Here is an 18,246-nt window from a genome sequence, read left to right as displayed (position 1 = left end):
GTCCCATCTCCCACACTCTCCCAAGGGAGGACGGCCTTTCCAGCACCGGGATGTCATTCCTCCTTTCCCTCCTGCAGCAAGATCCCGATGAAGCCCCTGAGCAGGATGTGGGGTGTCGCACCCCAGCCCCGCACCCCTCGTATCCCACTGTGGGGTGTGTGTGTGGTTCCATGGGGCCCCCATGGCATGATGGCACAGCTACGTGCTGATGGGCAGCCAGAGGGGACAGCCCCGGCAGAGAGGCACAGGGCTCGGACTGGGCTGCTGCAGTGGCATGGCCAGCTCAGCCCAGTGCAAGTGATGCTGCCATGGGGGGAGTTTCATCCCCCGCAGCAGCCGTGGGGTCCATCCCCTGCGCAAGAGGATGCTGGCAGTCACAGGCGTGCAGAGGAGCTGGGGTTCACCTGGCAGCAGGGAGGACTGGCGCTCGCCAGAGCTGCCATGGCGACTTGTCACCACCAGTGGGTCACCCATGCTGCAAAGAGGACAGGTGGGATGACAACGGGTGCTGGCGATGGATGCCGCTTGATGGGCTCCCAGGAGGCAGACGCCAGCCCCAGGCACAGGTTTTGGCTTCATTTTATTAAACCCCACGTTTTCCAAAAGTACCTCGAGATGCACACCAGCACTGCAGTCCAGGGTCCACGGTGGGGCTGGGTGCTGCCAGTGGCGAGCGGGGCTGGGGGCTGCGTCCTTGGTGTCCTGGCGAGGTCCTAGGTGCGGTGCCGGTGGGGGACGGCGAGAAGCCGGCGGAAGGCGGCGCGGAAGTCCCGGTTGAAGAGGGTGTAGATGAGGGGGTTGAGGCTGCTGTTGCAGTAACCGATCCAGAAGAAGAAGCTGAAGAGAGGCTTGGAGATGCGGCAGCCCTCCCCACAGACAGCCCCCAGGCTGTAGGTGAAGAAGAAGGGGAACCAGCACAGCACGAAGGCCCCCATCACCACTGCCAGCACGACGGTGAAGCGCCGCTCCTGCGCCCGCACCAGCCGCTGCCGGCACAACGACACGCTCTGGTGCTGGCTCCGGTGCCGCCAGCCTGGCATCCTGACCCCCGGCCCCTTCCTGCAGGTGCCAGTGGGGCACGGGGAGCGGGCGGCGAGGAGGGCCGCCGTCCGCCGGGCAGTCAGGTGGTAGATGCGGCAGTAGACGGCAACCATGACGAGGCAGGGTGCGAAGAAGGAGGCGGCGCAGGAGGCCAGGACATACCAGGTCTCCTGGCTCAGCTGGCACTCTCGGCCGCCCGGCCGGGCCCGCAGGAGCGGTGGCAGTGCCACCAGCGCCGCCGCTGCCCAAACCGCCCCGATCATCCCCTTCACCCGCCCGGGGCTGCGGCGCAGGTTGAGCCGGGCTGCCCGGGTGACGGCCCAGTAGCGGTCGAGGCTGATGGCGCAGAGGTGCCCGATGGAGGCGGTGCAGAGCAGCACGTCCAGCGCCAGGTACAGGCTGCACCACACGCCCCCAAAATACCAGTAGCCCATCACCTCGTTGGCCAGCGAGAAGGGCAGGACGAGGACGGCCACCAGGATGTCCGCCGAGGCCAGGGACACCAGGAAGAGGTTCTGCGGGGCCCGCAGGGCTCGGCTGGTGGAGATGGCCACCACCACCAGCGTGTTGCCCACCAGCGTGGCCAGCAGGACGGCCAGGGCGGCCAGCAGGATGAGTCCCGTGGCTGCAGGCGAGTGCGGGGCGCTGCCGGCCTCGCTGCCATTACCGGAGGCATTGGGGAGGGTGCCGGCTGGCTCCATGCTGGCCCAGCCCTTCAGGCTGACGAAGCCCCATGGGGCTGCCCCCCACCACGCACGCCCTGCTCACCGGCCCTGCCGCATCTGGTGGTGCAGCCCCAGCATCGCTGAGTCCCTGGGGGGCCGTCCTGGCCACCACTGCTCCCGTACTGACCCGGTCTGGCAGCAAGGCGGAGGTCGTCCCGGCCTGGTGGCCACCTGGCCAGGCACACGGGGCAGCAGCAGTGCCGGGAGCCCCGGAGCGGCTCCCACGGCAGCCCCGCTGACTCCACTGGTCCCAGCCCGGAGGAGGGCGGGAGGGAAGGAGGGAGGGAGGGACGGGCCGATATCGCTGGCAGGAGCCCAAGCATCTGTGGGCAGTGGGAGAAGCCAGCACTTAAAGGGCTCCTGCCATGGGCGTTGGGGTACCCAGCAGGCTGGGGACACTGCCTGACCACGCCGAGTTGACATCCCACTGAGCCCCAGCCCGGCAGCACCGCAGCACCTCGCCAGCTGCCCTGTGCTGTGCCCGGATCACCGACACACTGCCGTGGCACATAGCGGTGCAGCATGGACCCTGCAGGCTCAGCCCTCCGGGGGTGAGGCGGGTGGAAGAAGATGCTGCCTGTGGCACGTCAGGCTGGCTGCAAACCGCAGGGTTTAGTTGCGGCATCGTCAGCATGTGCCCCCACGGCACCAGCAGCGCGTTTGGTGCATCCCCAGCATCAGGCACCCATACTGGACCAGTCTGTGCAGTGGTGGTGTAAGGCCACAGGGGCGGATGGTGGGCATCTGGCACCTATGGCTCCGGCTGCGGCTCCGGCAGGGTTTGCAGAGGCAGGAGCCTCTGTGAAGAGACACACACCTGGGGCGCAGGCGCTCGGCATTTATTAGACACCAGCTGAGCGGGGACGGCGGAAACTGGGTGGCCATGGGAGCGGTGGCCCGGGCATCTGGTGCCAGCTAGAGCCGGGTGGCACCGTGCAGGGGTGGGCGAGGGGAGCCCACCCGGACAGCGGGACTGGGCACCTCCTCAGGGTAGGAGAGCGCGGGGTTGTCCAGCCCCAGCCTGGCCTTGTCAGGACGAGGACCCTCGCGCTCCTCCCAGCCCTCAGGGCTGCGGCAGCGGTCGGTGCAGCAGAGGGTGGCCCGAGTGATGAGCCGGTCTAGGGGCTGCAGCGAGTGCATCCAGGCAGGGAGGAAGTCCCAGGTCTGCAGCCATTTGGGCAGGCGGCCGGGGCTGCGTACCTGCAGCGCGTTTACCAGCCCCACGAAGAAGAGAAGGCCGAGGAAGGGTGCGCCCACCCCCACCAGCGCCCGCCAGCCCGCCATGGAGATGCCGAAGATGAGGGAGGGCAGCAGGAGGAAGCAGACGATGAGGTACAGCACGGCAAACCAGCGGTACTTGGCCGTGCGCTCACCCAGTGCCTTGGCCATGCGGATGGGCAGGCGGGTGAAAGGCAGCGGGTACCACAGCAGGATGCCGGAGATATTGAAGAAGAAGTGGCAGAGGGCAATCTGCAGGGACGGTATCTGTGTTGGGCTGGGCACATGGGCTTCCTCTGGCCCTTGCCTTGCCTGGTGCCCCGCTCCAGCCCGGCCATGGCCCCAGGCTGCCCATACCTGGAAGGAGCTGGCCAGCTTGTCCCCTGGGCTGGCCAGGGCAGCCAGGATAGCAGTGGTGGTAGTGCCGATGTTGGAGCCCAGGGTCAGTGGGTAGGCGCGCTCAATGCTGATCACCCCCAAGCCTGCAGGGGAGGCACCCCATCCTGTCTCATTGCTCCTTGCCAGCACTGTCCCCCACACTGTCCCAAGGAGGCACGGATCCTCACACCCCTCTGGGTGCCCTAGCACCCACAGGCCATCGTGGGGGGGACCAGCACATGGCCAGGACTCACCGATCAGGGGTGTGATGGCTGAGGTGAAGACAGAGCTGCTCTGCACCACGAAGGTCATTCCAGCACCCACCACCATGGCGAAGTACCCAGTGAGCCAGCTGAGCGGGTGCGGGAGGTCTGCCACGGCATGGCCATGGGCACAGGCATGGACACAAGCATGGATGTGGGCACGGACTCATCAACTGGGAGTAGCCTGGAGCTCCTACAAGGTGCTGGGGAGGGGGCTGTGGGGCCAGGCTGTGGGTATGGGGCCAGGCTTTGGGTATGGAGTCAGGCTGTGGGTATGGGGCCACCCTTGTGGCTAGTGGCTGGGATGGCTGGGGAAAGAGGATGTGGACACCAGGAGGCCATGACAGCCGTAAGCAGAGTGCGGATCAGGGGCAGGCAGGGGGCTTAGGGGTCAGGCAGGGATGGGGGTTAGGGGCAGCCAGGGATGGGTCTGAGGAAGGCAGGTGGGGATAGCAATGGGGCTGGGTGGCCGTGAGGCAGGCAAGGTCCCATCCCGCTCACCCCACAGTGGTCCCTGTCCCACTCACCAGTGTTGATGACCTTCTGGATGGCTTTGGCCACCTGCCCCTTGAGCAGGGAGTTGAGAAGTTTGACCAGGAGGATGAGGCAGGTACAGAGCACGATGAGGGACCCAGCCAGCAGCACCAGCCCCACAGCCAGGTCAGGCAGCGGTGTGTCAGTGAAGAGGTGCTCGCCTGTCCCACAGCATGGCTGGGCGAGGGGCTGGGGCCAGCCCGGCCCCACTCACAAACCTGCCCCCTCCAAGACACCCCCCTCACCTGGACCCCAGCCCCAACATCTCACAACCCTGCCCCACATCATGAGTCCAGCCCCATGCCCAGCACATCTCCATCCCACATAGAGCCCCTTAGCCCCACCTGCACCTCCCCAGCCCCATACCCCCCCAGCCCTGCCCAAGCCCCCTGCACCCACTCACACTTCTGCCTGGTGATGTTGTGGAGGCTCTCTATGACCTTAGTGCTGCAGTGGCCGGGGGCCGTGCAGTTCAGAGGGGGCCCAATCTCCACAGCAGCTGTCTGCAGGGAGAGGGTGGGCAGCAGCCAGCTCCACAGCCTCCTTGGCCAGCCCCTGCCCACCACCCACCCTCCGTGTGATCATTTGGTAGACCCAGCAGGGCCACGGGCCCCTCACCTGTGGGGGTGTGGGGCCACACCAGACGCGGATGAGGCTCCGATTGCGCAGGCTCTCGTCCCCCATTGCAATGCCCGTGATCACCGACTTGTCCAGCTGCAACAACACATGCGTTGGAGAGAGCCCTTGGGGGCTGACAGCACCCACAGCTCAGGGACATCTTCACTGGGATGGGGACACCACTGCCAGCCTGGGGACACTTGGATACAACCACCATCAAAGGGACACCAGTGCTGGGGATATTACCACCAGCACTTGGACAGCAATGCTGGGGGACTACCACCAGCCTGGGGACACCACCCTGGGGGACACCACAGCTGAGAAGACCTGGATGATGAGCTTGGTGAAGGGCTCCGTGATGATCTTCAGCAGGTCGGGGGCATCCTTCCCACTGCGGATGTTGAAGGTGGCCACAACCAGGCGGGTGACGTGGTGCAGGTACCCGCTAACCACCTCCAGCGGCAGCAGGACCAGCACCGACAGCCAGTTGAAGCAGTCATGCACTGTGGCGCCGGCAAAGGCCCTGTGCAGAGGAGCCCGTTGGCATGGGGTGGCCCCTGGGGAGCAGCCCCCAGCCCCCCGAGTCCCCTCTGCCCCTTCCAGCTCTCACCGTTTGAACTCACTGCGGTCACCAGCCTGCATGAGGGCCACAATGGTGTTGGTGACGGAGGTGCCAATGTTGGAGCCCATGATGATGGGGATGGCAGAACGCACCTCCAGCACTGGGGACAGAGACACCCGCTAGCCCCATGTGGCTGGGTGCAGGGTGACCCCATCCAGCCACCCTGTCCCCCAGCCTCAGGTCCCCGAGACCCCCATGGGCGCACTCACGCCCCGAGGAGACCATGCTGACGATGATGGAGGTGGAGGTGGAAGAGCTCTGCACCAGCACGGTCACCAGGATCCCCACCACCAGCCCAGCCACTGGGTTAGAGAGGATGGCGTTGTCCTTGAAGATGTCCCCAGCCACCTTGCCTGCAAGAGAGCGTGAGCGGCAGGGTGCCAGCACGGTGGGTGCCACCAGCTGCCCAGGCACCCCTGCCAACCTACCTCCGGCCAGCTGGAAGGCAGAGCTGAGCACGTCCAGGGAGCACACGAAGAGGTACAGGAACCCGAACATCAGGGGCACCTTGAGAAGGGAGACACAGATGGACTGGACTCTGGCCCAGCACCCCAGCTCTGCACAAGACAAGAGAGAGTGTTATACACCGGCTGCAGCATGGCCCCAGCTCCCAGGGCTCCCGCAGCCCTATGCCATCCTCCTGTGCCCCTGGTGGGACAGGACTCATGTCCCCAGCCGTGCCACCACTTCCCAGGTCCCCTCCAGCTCCTGCCACCCTGGAACGCCCTGTGCTGACTGCCCCTGTTGCCCCTTGCCTCTGCTCATGGAACCCCAGGGAGTTGAGGGTCTGTCCTGCCGGCAGGCAGCCCACTGTGCTGGGGGTCCAGCTGGGGTGCCAGCACGAGGACTGGCACCACGGGACAGCGGGGAGGAATTGCTGCCAGTCCCAGGGACAAAGCTGGGGGTCTCCTGGCACCCCTCAGTCCTGGGACCCTGAGGCCCCTCTGGGTGCCTCTGGCAGGTCTCTGGGGTGCTCCCCAACTTGTGTGCCCACCACCCGGGGGTCTCACCTGGCTTCTGCAGCTCATCCAAGCCCAGCCGGGGCCCCTGCCACGGCAGCGTATCCAGCTCGTACCGCTCCCTGCCCTCGCCCAGGCGCCCGGGGGAGCCGGGGCAGGGGAAGCCATGGTCAGGGCAAGGCACCGCACCGACGGTGAAGGGGCAGGTGTGGGCACCCGGCAGCCGGTGCAGAGCTGAAGAGAGGGGGCACCTGCGTTATGGCCCCATCCTTGCAGGGGTCCCCCTGTGCAGGAGAGCCGGGCACCGCCTGGGCCAGGGTCTGGCCAGAAGCAGAGCTGAACCCGGCAGGGCGAGGGAGAGGAGGAGGAGGAGGAGGGCTGGGGGCACCTACCTTGGGGGCTAGGGCAGTAGGCGAACTGGGGCCCGTGCACCACCCTTCCTCCCCGCACCGGGCAGCGGGGCAGGGCTGGGCTCTCCCTCCGGTAGGGCAGCATCGCTCCTGCTGAGACTGAGCAGAGGTGGCCACGCGTCACCACAGCAGACCCATGACTGCGCCGTGCTGACCGCCACTGGCCCCCCAAATCCCTGTGGTGCTGGCACCACCAAGGAGCACCATCCCATCCCCAATGGTCCCCTGGGTCACTGGCCGCCACTGTGCCACCCCAGAAAGCTCACAAGGGCAGGCAGGGGACATGGGGAGGGGACCCCTCCTGCCCAGGGCCTTGCTCACCTGGGGCTGACCGGGCTCTCAAGGCAGCACCATGTCCCCATGCCACATCCACGCGTCCCTCCAAGCGAAGTGGCCCACGGGGGACTGCGGCCCTTTATATGCACGCCAAGAGCAAAGTCTAAGGAGTCCCGTGTTGCCCCTCGCCTCCGCTTGCTGCTCACCTCCTCCCCAGAAATTCCTGCAGTTAATGGGTAACCCCACGGCATCCTGCGTCAGCCGCAGCCCTGGTGTGGGATGGGGCACACGCTCCCGGGGTTCTGTGCCGCTGGCACACACCACCTCACCTGCCCGAGGCTTGGCATTGCCCCTGGGTGAGTGGCACCTGGTGCAGTGGGGAGCAAAGCTTAGGCAGTGCTGGAGCCCGGTGCCCAAGGGGCGATGCCGGAGCAGCCTCAGCTCTCCATCACTTGGTGCCAGGTACTTCATCCCCAGCACAAGAGGAGGAGGAGGAAGAGGAGGAGGAGGAGGGCTCAGTGCTGGTGCTGCCAGGTTGTCCCAAACCAGAGGTGAGGCTGCACTCACATCCACCATCATTGGAGCCATCTGAACATCAGCCATGAGGGACCCAGCTCTGCCCAGAGCACGTGCCATCCTTGCTGCCAGGGCATTGGTGGTGGGTTACATCAGCACCCGTGCGGTCCCTCTGTCTTGTTGCTGGTGGTGATGGTGGCACACAGCCTGACTCAGCCGGTGCCAGCAGCTCAGCACAGAGCAGCCGGCAGCACTGCGAGGGCTGCATGGGGCAGAGCCCGCATCTTCCCTGCATGCGTGATGCTGGGGTGGGCAGGAGCGGAGCGATGCCAACATTGCCGTCACCACCTCCATGATGCCATTTATCATTACCCGCTGTTTACGCACCTCTAGCCAAGTTTCCATCCACCCACAAGGCGCCTGGCCAGCTCATATCCACGTCTGCCTGGGGGAGAGCCAGGGGCCAAAGGCCCCTCCAGCCCCAGTGCCCATGGGGAGTGGGTATGGAGGGGCAACACAGCTGCCACATCCCCGTTCCTCCAGGGTCAGGCACTCCCAGGACCCGTCACCATAGACAAGCCAGCTGTGACTGTATGGGAGGAGCAAGGGGAGATCCCTCTGGTACTCCAGGGTGCTCAAGGACAGCCTGGGGACATCCCTGCCACTGCTGGAGCATCACCGAGCCTCTGCCAAATCACAAACTGATGGAGGTGAATGCCTGGGAAGTGCCACAGCTGGGGACATGTCCTGTCCCTGCAGGGCCTGGGGACCCTTCTGGCTGGGGGTGCAGCCAGTGACACCCACAGAGCCCTGTGCCAGGCTGCGGTGGGCAGGAGGCCGGTGTCCACGCTTGCCCCATGCCTGGGGGCTCTTGGCCAGCTGCCCCCACAATCATTAACCCAGTGAGGCCCTGGCAGCTCTGGCTGTCACTTATTGACAGGGTTGGGGCTGAAGTCCTTGGCCGTGCCGGCCCTGCAGCTTCCCCTACACCATCAGCAGTGCCGGGAAAACAAGCTCCTGGCACTGCTCCTTGCTGCCGGGCAGGGTGACAATGGAGCTGAGGACTGGCTCCAGCCCTGCCCTGGCCCCGAGGGGGGCGCTCCATGGGGTATGGGGGGGGCCGGGGAGACATCACTGCTGGGAAAATCACCGTCCAGCCTCAGCGGCAGAGGAAGAAGAGGGACGCGCATCCAGGCAATGCTCTTTATTTCCCCCAGTTTCACACCACAGACGGGACTGAGCAGCACCACGGAGACACAGGGGGGCTCTGACCGTGGCTGCAGGGCCGCAGCCGGCAGCGGCAGTGTGGGGCTGGGTGGTCATGCCCCCCCCCCCCCCCCCGGGCAAGCCCCAGGACTGCCCTGGGTCACCCCTCTGCCTCTGGCCGGGCAGTGGTGACAGAGCAGTGACCCAGGGCACAGCCACAAAGGGCCCCAGCACACGCAGATGATGGAGGGATCTCCTGGCTGCTGTCGGGGGGACTGCCTCCATCGCAGACTGGGTCTGGGACCTCTGGGGACATGGGGCTGCTGGGCATGAGGACCCACAAGGCACAGCCAGGTCCAGCAGAGCCAGGCTCAAAAGTTATAGCCCAGCACAGCTGCCAGCAGGGATGCCAGGCTGGGCGCCTGCTGGGTACCCACACACCAGGCTCAGATGCTCAGCACCCAGGGGCGCTGCATTCCTCTGGCACCAGCAGGCCTGTCCCCAAGGGCCAAGCACCTGCAGCCCCAGCCAGGCCAGGGCAGGGGACCTATGGGGAACTCGACCTGCAGGTTGCTTCAGCAGCCGCCCACGCAGGGTCTCCCTGCAGGGAGGAGGAAGGCTTCTTTGGCACGACCTGCGGGCTCTGCCTCTGTCTGCTTGGGGCAGGAACCAGGTGCCCTGCTCCACAATAGCAGTGCTATCGTGGCAGGATCAGGCCCAGCCACACTCAAGCAATGCAGACGGTAACAACCTGCCCAGGGCACAGGCTGGCAGGGCCATGCTCACCCTCCCCAGGAAGGGTAGACACACACATCAGCAATGGGGGAAGCCCTGTTCCTACGGGGTCAGGGACTGGATCCGGCCCTCAGCTCCAGACACTCATTCTCCTGACCCTGCCTGCCAACAGCACCAGGGTTTGGGGCTGGAGCCTGCCTTGCCACCACACCCATCCTCTCTACCCTGCACACCCTTCATTTGGAAGGGTGCTTTCCCCACCTGAACAGTCAGTGGGACTGTGCCAGCCCAGCACAGGCAGGATTTGCTGGGTGGGCAGCTCTGCTGCAGGCAGAGCAGGCAGAGGCACTGGGCAGGACAGTGCCAGGCATGCGTGGGACGTTGCAAAGTGCTTTGCAACAGGGATTCAAACTATGTACAGGACTCCCTTGACGTGCACCAGGATGCAACCCCACTAAGGGGCATGGCAGCTGCTCAACCACTCACAGTGACACGACACAACAGTTTGGGACAGGACGTGGACGAATCTGCGGTCCAGGCAGTGTCGGCAGTGCAGGGCAGAGGCCAGTTGGGCCCCGTGTTGAACCCCGGCATGGCCCGGGGGTACCATGCGCTGGGTGCAGACGTGCAGCAGGACTCATCGGAGCTCATGGTCGACCGGAGGCTTAGCTGGTGTGGCCTCTGTGGGCTGAGGATGGCCGTTTCCCTCAGAGCCTGGGTGAAGGGCGCAGGGCTGATCTGAGCCCTTGCAAGCGCTGTCATCCTGCCCAGGGAGCTGGAGAAAGTCAGGCAGGACCAGGTCCTCCTTGGAGAGCAGCCCACGCTGGTCGTTGGCCCGGCAGCTCTGGGCACGGTTCAGCAGCTCCACCAGCCCTGGGGGAAATGCAGGTCGTGCACCTGAGCCTGGCACTTGGGCTCCTATCCTAACACCTCAGCTGCCCTCTCCACCTGATGTGACCCTGAACATGTCCCAGGCACAGAACCTGCACCTTCTCCCTGCCCCATGCCAGCATCCATGGGATCCTGTGCCCATCCCCAGCACACCAGGGGACCCCAAGTCCCCCATAGCCCATCCCCAGCTTCATGGGACCCTGCACCTATACCAGCAGACCAGGAGTCCTGCATCCCTCACCCTGTGTTTTGCCCCAGCCCCTCAGCTTTCAGACATGCGAGGTCTCACCTTCCAGGTCGTACGTGCGGCGGTTCAGGTTCGTGGCAGCTGAAGACCGGGGCCGGGAGAAGGAGGAAGGCATCTCCCACAGTGTGTTGGGCTCTGCTCCTGTTGGGCTTCCCTCCTGCAATGAGTAGCCCAGGCCTCAGTGATGGGGCAAGGAGGCAGCTCTCCACCAGCCCACATCCTCATCGCCCTCTTACAGCCTGGCTCCTGCCTCAGCACCCACTGCCCAGCCCCACAGCATGTGCTGGGGTCGCAGCAGGGCACACCTTCCCCACAGACCATGGCAGCAGCCATGGGGGCATCTCTGACCCGGGCGGTGGGATCTTGAGCTCACCTCACTCCGGAGTGGGGAGGGGGCGGCCGCAGCCTCGGCACTCTCCGTCACTCGTATGTCTGCAAAGTAAGTGATGCTCAGCGCCCTGTGCCAGCACCTTGGTCCTGGCCTGGCTGGTGACAGGCTGGAGCCCATCCCAGGAAGCAGGAGCCATGGCCAGCAGAAAGCAGTCTGGCCCTGTGATCGCTCCGTGAGGGATGTGGCTTGTGGGGGAGGACACTTTACCTGCCAGTGTTTCCAGGACAAGTTTCTGAGCAGCCACTGTGCTGACCAGCTTCTCCAGGTCCACGGGGGCTGGCTCGCCTTGCTGCAATGGGAAGAGCCAGCCAGTGTCATGCTTGCTGCAGCATGGCAAAGGCAGCCAGGCTGAGGACCCGTGAGCTCCCTGGGCAGACCCTGCCAGGTCACGGGCTGCGCAGCACAGAGCACACCCACAGCGGGGTGCCACAGCCCATCTCAAACACTGGTGACTCTCCACAAGCCCGCAGGCTGCCCCTGGAACAGACCGCTGCTCCTCACTACCAGCAGCCCCTGGCCCAAGCCCCAAACCTGGAGTCCCCCCACCACAGCATCCCGTCCACAGGAGGCTGGGGCTGTGCCCACCGAGGCGTGAGCCCTCACCCGCCGCAGCAGCACCAGCTCCATGCTCACGCCGTACTTCCCCAGCACAGGTTGCAGTGCTTCCCGGATGCGCTTGGTTGACTTTGCCGTGATACGGATGGTCTTATTGAGGGAGGAGATTTCCAGGCTGCAGAGGGGGAGAAGAGGCTGTCTGCAGGCAAGCACGGACAGGCAGGGGCAGAGCCAGGGTGTTCAGGACTGCCTGGGGAGTTGGGTATGGGGCACCGTGGGTGGCCACATGTGATAGGGACCGGACACGTGGGCAACAGCATCAGCCCCAAAGCTCCCACTCACTCAAAGCTTATCCTGTTCTCCAGCTTCACCTCCTGGTCTGCCAACACGGAGCATTCCTGGTCCAGCACCAGTGCTTTCTGCAAGAGCCAAACCATCAGGAGAGGGCAAGCAGAGCAGCATGTGGTCCCAGCCCAGGGACTTCCTGGCTGGCAGGAGCTCCCTCTCACCCCTCCCTGCCCTACCTGCTCGTTCCCCACCAGGTAGACCTTGATGTCAGGGAGGCTGAAGCCACGTTTCTCGCATATCCCTGACAGCATGTCACGGATGGAGTGGCCAGGCCGGACGGAGGCTAGCGAGGCTGTGCCATCAGGCAGGTACACGCAGCAGTACTTCATGGGCTTGGCTGGCAGCTCTGCCTCACTGCCCCCCAGGCTCTTCCGATGGCCCTGCAAGAGGGATGCCGTGGGATGAGACCAGCTGGTGGCAGCGTGATGCCATGGGGCTGGCGCAGCGATGACTCACCTCCGTCCAGGGGCTGGCGGCCGTACTAGCCGAGGACAGGAAGCCCAGGTCCAGGCTGGCCGAGGAGTTGAGTGAGCCCTGGGACTCCCGCCACAGCATGGCGCTCCCACTGCCTTCTCCCCCCTCTAGGAAAGACAGAGGGACAGTGGTGGGGACTGCGGGCACCCTTCAGGGGTGGCACGGCCCCTCTGCCCAACTCGGCACAGCACCTACCTGCCCAGGAGGGTTCCCGCCGCTCTCCCTTCCTGAAGGACCGTCGAGGGCTGCGGTTGGCACTGCTGCCTGCTGTCTCCACGCCCAGTGGCAGGGACTTGCCCAGCTTCAGCTTCGACTTCTGGGGCAAACGGAGAATCTCAGCATGGGGACATCTGAGGCTGCCCCTTCTCTTTGCCCAGTCCCCTGACCCCTTGTCTGTCCTCAGCCTGAGGCTGGGTTTGCTCTGAGCAGCAGGGAAGGGACCCAGCACCATTTTTTCAGGCAAAGGGACAGATGCCTGTCCCCCTGCTTCCCACCCCACTCACCTTGCTGAGGTCAGGTGGAGGGCTGCTGCTGCGGGAGTGGGGCCGCAGGTCGGGCAGGGGCTGCCCCTGGCTCTCTGCCCGTAGGCAGGCCTGGTAGAGCGGGGATTTCACAAAGCGTGTGTAGCTGTCAAACTTCATCAGGTTAAAGATCTGCAAAGGGAGGATGCATGTGCTTAAGACCCCTGCCCACCTACAGCTCACTCCAGCCACTGCCCTGTGGCGCAGGCCCACAGTGACAGCCATGATGCTGGGTGATGCACGAGGTGGTCCTGCAAGCCCCTATCCTGTGGGTGGGGTGGAGCATGGGTGCTGCTCATACCTGGAGCTGCTGGATGCGAAACATGTCTGGGGAGGGGGTGGCCAACATGTCCTCTCCAATCCAGGCCTGCTTGTCGATGTTCACGGGACTGACCGAGTGGCTGGAGAGGAACTCATCATAGATCCGCCGTGCCTCCTGGGCCAGCTGAGGGAGCAGGGGTGTCAGGCCAAGACCAGGAGCCCCCTCCTCACCGCTCCCCTCTGGGAGCCCATGGCTCACCCCATAGAGCCACCTGAGCTGTGAGGGGCCAAGTCCCCCCTGGGACCAGCTTGGTACCTGGGCTTCAGGATGAACACTGGAGCCAGCCACCCCCACCCAGCACCAAGCTCTGGGCACAACTGGCTGGTCTCTCCATGGAGGTACAGCCCGAGGTAGAAACCGTGCCCCCCAGCCATGTGGCTCTGTCCCCACGAGCCCCCGTGTAGATTTCTGCCCTTGCTCTCTTGATGTCCCAGCAGCACTCTCCTGCCTCTGGCTGCCCCGGGCTGTAAAAGCACACCCTTCTCCATGGGGCAGGCAGTCAAGGCTGTGTCTTTTCAGATGCACATCACATCCATCTCCTTATTCCTCCCGCAAGAACTCCCAGCCTGCTCAGTCTCCCAGAACAGGGGTCTTCTGGGATCCTGGGACTCGCAGGCATGACAGACCTCCATCTCTGCCCATGTCCCTCCCAACAGCTGTGTGACCCAGACTCAGCTGCACTGTGGCTGTGCAGAGGCCAGTACCTGCTGCGTGTCGCTGGCCGGGATCTGCTGGAAGCGCTCGCATGCCTGCCAGAAATAGACGTTTTCGGCACTGAACTCCTTCTTGAGGAACTCCTGTGGGGCAGAGAGAGCTGCTGGCCTGGTTGGCGCTGTGGCCGTGGAACAGCCAGTTGCCAATGACGGACAGGAGTGGGAACAGAGGTCTGGGATGCAGCACTCACAGTGAAGTAGGTAACAGCCACGCGGTCCTGCAGCAGCGTCTCGAAAGATTGGGCCCAGCTGACCACAGACCCCTGTGTAGAGCCACAGGTGGCTGGCGGTCCTGGTAGGCTGTTCACACTGTGGTTGCTGCCACGGGCCCTGGAGGCGTTTAACTCTGAGAGAGAAAAAGAGTCAGTTCTAGCTGCCTGGGTGTCCCCCAGTGTCGATCGGAGCCCGTGAGCCCTCAGGTAGGGAATGGGAGGAGCATCACAGTGGCATCTTTGGCAGATTGAATGCCGTGATGCCACAGGTGGCACTTTGCAGTGTGACAGCCCTCCTTGCCAGCGCTGGCCATCCTCCCCTCCCCGGGTGTCACCGTGACTCCACCTGTGACTCATCTCCCAGGGGAACAAAGCCGAGGAAGGCATCCAGCCGGGGAGGGAAAGCAGGGTGGAAGGGGACACTGTGGGGCACACGGCGTGGAGGGAAGCTCAGAGGGTGGGTAGAGGTGCCTGAACTTACACTCTCCATTCCTCCGGCCACGACAAGGAACAAACCCAGTGAGAGGAGGGCACAGAAAGTGTCACCTCCAGCTCCCAACCCTGAGGAAACCCTCCCTTGGGGAAACACAAGGTGACAATGCATTCAAATGGAGTCCCTCTGTCAAAAAGATGGAAGTTCCCAGGGGCAACCCCAGCTTTTGAACTGGTTTAGCTAGTGAGCAACTGAGAGCAGAGGGTCATTTGCAAGAGAAGGTAAGGGTATGGAAGCAGGGCTCTCCTGGCAAAAGCTGGTGGAAGCAGAGAAGGCGGCAGGCTGCTGCTTTGCTGGGCTCCCCACCCTTCTCCTCCTGTCCAAAACACACCATAACTGCGCACACACTGCGCAGGGAACATCAGCCACCAGCACCCTGTGCTGGAAGGATCCTGTAGTAGGGCCGAGACAGGTGAATGGGCCATCTGACATACCCGATGCACAGTGAGACAGACGAACAGACAGACTCCCTCAGGGAACCTGGGGCTGGCTGGTACCCAGGTTCTGCTTGCCCCAGGAAGCCCCTCAGCCCCCAACACCCAAGGGTGCCAGCTGAGCAGCCAGAAGGGAGGGACAGGCACAAGTGGGCTGTGTGGGAGGGATGGGGGGGTATGGTAAGCTCCTGGCAGAGGGCTCAGCCCAGCACTGTGGGGGTCCAGCCATGCACCCGCCCATGGCACAGCCTGTGCTGACACAGGACCCGACTCTCTGGTGGCTCCTTGCCCTTGGCACCAGGCTAGCTGTGGGCTTCCCCCTCCCCTGAAGACGATGCTGGCCTCCCGTCCCAGAGCAAAGAGCAGCCTTACCTCCATCCGACACAGCCGGGCCCTGCGGGGGTGGAGAGAAGAGAGGTCAGAGGGGTCACAACGGCATCTGCCAGCCCGATGGAGCGGTGTCAGGGCAGGCAGCAGCGTCAGGGCAAGGCCAGCCTGAACCCAGGAGCAAGGGACACGGGCTGCTGGCAGACACTGCTCTGGTGTTAGCTGCAACTGGGACGGCTGCCCCATGGCAGAGGCAGGACATGGGGCTCCCAACCCAGGGGCAGTGAGCAGGGGTGGGAAGTTACAAGGGGTGTGAAGCTCTTCTCCCACCTCCTATGCATCTACTGCCCTGGGGCCAGGCCATCACTTGGGAAGGGGTAGACGCTATCCCATATAACCCTGCCACCACTGCCCTGGGAGGAGAGAAGCAGCCTCCCCGGCACAGGAAGGGGAGGGGAGGAGGGGAGGGAAGGAACTACAACCACAGCCCTAGACAGGCAAACTGCCTGCTCCCTCCTTCCTTGGGGCCTGGGGCTACTGCAGGGCAGATGTCCCAAAAGGGGGACTGCGTGCTGCCAGCCCAGGACACAGCAGGACAGGGTGCCCTGTGGCATCACCTGGGCCACCCCAGATACCATCTGTGGGGGTGTGGTATCCCAGACCCACAGCAAGCAGGGAGATGGGCAGAGCCTCTGCAGTCAAAGCCCAGTTAAGCACACCCTGCATGGCGCTGCCTCTCATCGCTCAACTGGGGCCACACTGAAGTGGTGCCCTTGACCTGGCTGTCCTGTGCCTTCCACCCTGCCAGCCCCACACACCCCAGCCTGCCCTGCACCCCCCCCCCCCCCTATCCCCATCCCAGCCCAATTATCCCACCCCTGCTTGTCCCTGCTACTCCACCTCACACGCCGCTGCCATGCCCCTTACCCCAGCACCACACATCCCAGCCCCACCTGCCCATTACCCCAGCCCCATATACCCCTATCTTGCCAGGTCCTTGCTCTTTCCCATCCATCCCTGCTGCTCATACCCACATAGCCTGTGCCAGCCAGCCCCACACACACCAGCGCTGCTGACTCCTGTCACCCCATCCCCATATGGCACTGCTCGCCCATTACTCCAGTGCCATACATCCCCACCCATATCGCTGTCTCAGCCTCCTAAACCCCTGCCTGCTCGTTACCGCAGCCCCATATATCCCCGCCTGCCTCCTACCCAGCCCCATATACTGCTGCCTGCCCTAATACCCCTCCACATCCCTGCCTGCTTTGGATACCCAAGCCCCATACCGCCCTGCCTGCCCAGGACCCAGCCCCACAGCCCCCGACCGCCTGTTATCCACCCCATACCCCGCTGCCCGGCCCCGTACATCCCCTCCGCCTGCACGGTAGGCAGCCCCACATCCCTCGACTGCCCGTTATCTGCCCCACGCCCTCCCGCTTGCCCACTACCCGGCCCCACACATCCCTCTGCCCGCCCGTTATCCACTCCGCACCGCCCCGCCCGCCCGGTACCCAAGCCCCACGCGGCTCCGCCGGGCGGGGCAGCCCCGGGGGATGGAGACCGGCGCCCCGGGCCGGGCCGGGCCGGGCCGGGACTCACCATGCGGCCGTTGTGGACCAGCAGCAGCTTGGCCTTGCCCTGCATGCCTGGCACCGCCCGGCCGAGCGCGCTACCGGCGCGGCCCGCGGCCCCGCAGCATCCCCGGCCGGCGGCGGCGCGGCTCTCCCGGCCCGGCCCGGCGCTCCCCGGCACTACCGCTTTCGGCTGCCACAGGAAGTGTCGCCATGGGAACCGAGACCGCAGCGGGGGGAGCGGAGCCGCCCTCCCGCCCCGCGCCGCCGCCGCCACCGGCCCCGGCACCGCCCCGGTGGGCATCGGCGCCAGCTCCGGGCCAGGAGGCGCCGCCGCCTCGCCGCATCCCCGGCCCCGTCCGTCTCCGTCTGCACCCCCATCCGTCACCCCATCCCCATCTGCACCCCTGTTCCCATCCGCATCCATCTCCCCATCCCCATCCCAGTCCCCATCCCAATCCCCATCCCCATCCCCGTCCCCATCCGTCTCCATCTGCACCCACATCTGTCACCCCATCCCCATCTGCACCCCTGTTCCCATCCGCATCCACCTCCCCATCCCCATCCCAGTCCCCATCCCAATCCCCATCCCCATCCCCGTCCCCATCCGTCTCCATCTGCACCCACATCTGTCACCCCATCCCTATCTGCACCCCTGTTCCCATCCACATCCACCTCCCCATCCCAATCTCCATCCCCATCCCAATCTCCATCCCAGTCCTCATCCCCATCGCCGTCCCTGTCCCACTCAGTCCCTGTCACCAGCACAGCCTGTGCTGCCTTAGGGTCACCACACCACTGCCACCACTCCCAGCAGCCTGGGTAGCCTGAGGGGGCTCTTCCTGGGCATCACATCACCCCAGGGAAGGTGGATGCAGGGGCAGGGGGACATCAGCATGCCCAATGCACCCTGCCACCAGCCTGGTACCACTTGTCCCGGTCGCACCCAGGCAGGCACACAGCTGCCTCCCAGATCCGTGCCAAACAGCGGGTCTGGGGGTGGCCCCCAGGGCCGTGCTGGTGCTGCTGCTGTTGGCGGCTGACATTTGGGGAGAGCTGCCTGCGCTGCAGATGCCGGCAGAGCCTGGCAGAGAGGAGTGGTGGACGTGCAGCTTGGAGTCACCAAACTGATGCCTAAGCACTTTTGCCCATCTCCTAAGGTCGGGGTTCCATGTTGATCAGCAACCACAAACCAGTCAAGGATATTTTAGGGTATTTGTTAGGAAATATAAGTAACTAACAG

The 18,246-nt window shown here is 64.7% G+C and overlaps 3 protein-coding genes across 3 annotated transcripts; all 3 read right to left on the bottom strand.

The window, feature by feature from the left end:
• Window positions 1–2,011, bottom strand: LOC126050946 (alpha-2C adrenergic receptor-like). Its single transcript, XM_049829515.1, has 2 exons — window positions 610–2,011; window positions 1–475 (listed from the first exon to the last, which is right to left on the bottom strand). The coding sequence occupies exon 1, from the start codon at window positions 1,740–1,742 to the stop codon at window positions 714–716; it is 1,029 nt and encodes a 342-aa protein (XP_049685472.1). The 5' UTR covers window positions 1,743–2,011; the 3' UTR covers window positions 1–475; window positions 610–713.
• A 193-nt stretch (window positions 2,012–2,204) lies between these two features.
• Window positions 2,205–8,646, bottom strand: SLC34A1 (solute carrier family 34 member 1). The gene is given in 14 exon segments (XM_049829512.1): window positions 2,205–3,236; window positions 3,342–3,466; window positions 3,617–3,733; window positions 4,153–4,320; window positions 4,563–4,662; window positions 4,778–4,873; window positions 5,105–5,300; window positions 5,388–5,499; window positions 5,609–5,752; window positions 5,828–5,956; window positions 6,410–6,592; window positions 6,751–6,867; window positions 7,090–7,153; window positions 7,155–8,646. Coding segments are annotated over 14 exon segments (2,247 nt in total). The 5' UTR covers window positions 7,296–8,646; the 3' UTR covers window positions 2,205–2,681.
• A 250-nt stretch (window positions 8,647–8,896) lies between these two features.
• On the bottom strand, window positions 8,897–17,210 carry RGS14 (regulator of G protein signaling 14). The gene is made up of 15 exons (XM_049829513.1): window positions 17,032–17,210; window positions 15,475–15,496; window positions 14,155–14,309; window positions 13,955–14,047; window positions 13,230–13,373; window positions 12,911–13,060; window positions 12,603–12,723; window positions 12,390–12,514; window positions 12,110–12,313; window positions 11,928–12,004; window positions 11,634–11,760; window positions 11,238–11,319; window positions 11,013–11,071; window positions 10,682–10,796; window positions 8,897–10,374 (listed from the first exon to the last, which is right to left on the bottom strand). Exons 1-15 carry the CDS (start codon window positions 17,074–17,076, stop codon window positions 10,139–10,141), a joined length of 1,755 nt encoding a protein of 584 aa, XP_049685470.1. The 5' UTR covers window positions 17,077–17,210; the 3' UTR covers window positions 8,897–10,138.
• Between the last annotated feature and the right edge of the window lie 1,036 nt (window positions 17,211–18,246).

The sequence above is a fragment of the Accipiter gentilis genome, chromosome 26 (assembly GCF_929443795.1).
Source record: "Accipiter gentilis chromosome 26, bAccGen1.1, whole genome shotgun sequence".
In the NCBI taxonomy this organism is placed as follows: Eukaryota; Metazoa; Chordata; class Aves; order Accipitriformes; family Accipitridae; genus Astur; species Astur gentilis.
The sequence above is the reverse complement of the archived record's forward strand: the minus strand, read 5'-3'. Positions and strand labels throughout refer to the sequence as shown.

Bases quoted from the DNA above. Each gene is read 5' to 3' on its own strand.
- LOC126050946 (XM_049829515.1), bottom strand. From the start codon at position 1,742: ATGGAGCCAGCCGGCACCCTCCCCAATGCCTCCGGTAATGGCAGCGAG.
- RGS14 (XM_049829513.1), bottom strand. From the start codon at position 17,076: ATGCAGGGCAAGGCCAAGCTGCTGCTGGTCCACAACGGCCGCATG. The intron at 12,724-12,910 runs GTGAGTGGGGTG...CGTTTGCCCCAG, and splicing joins CTCCACCTGACCTCAGCAAG to AAGTCGAAGCTGAAGCTGGG. The intron at 11,761-11,927 runs GTGAGTGGGAGC...CCCCCTCTGCAG, and splicing joins GAGAACAGGATAAGCTTTGA to CCTGGAAATCTCCTCCCTCA.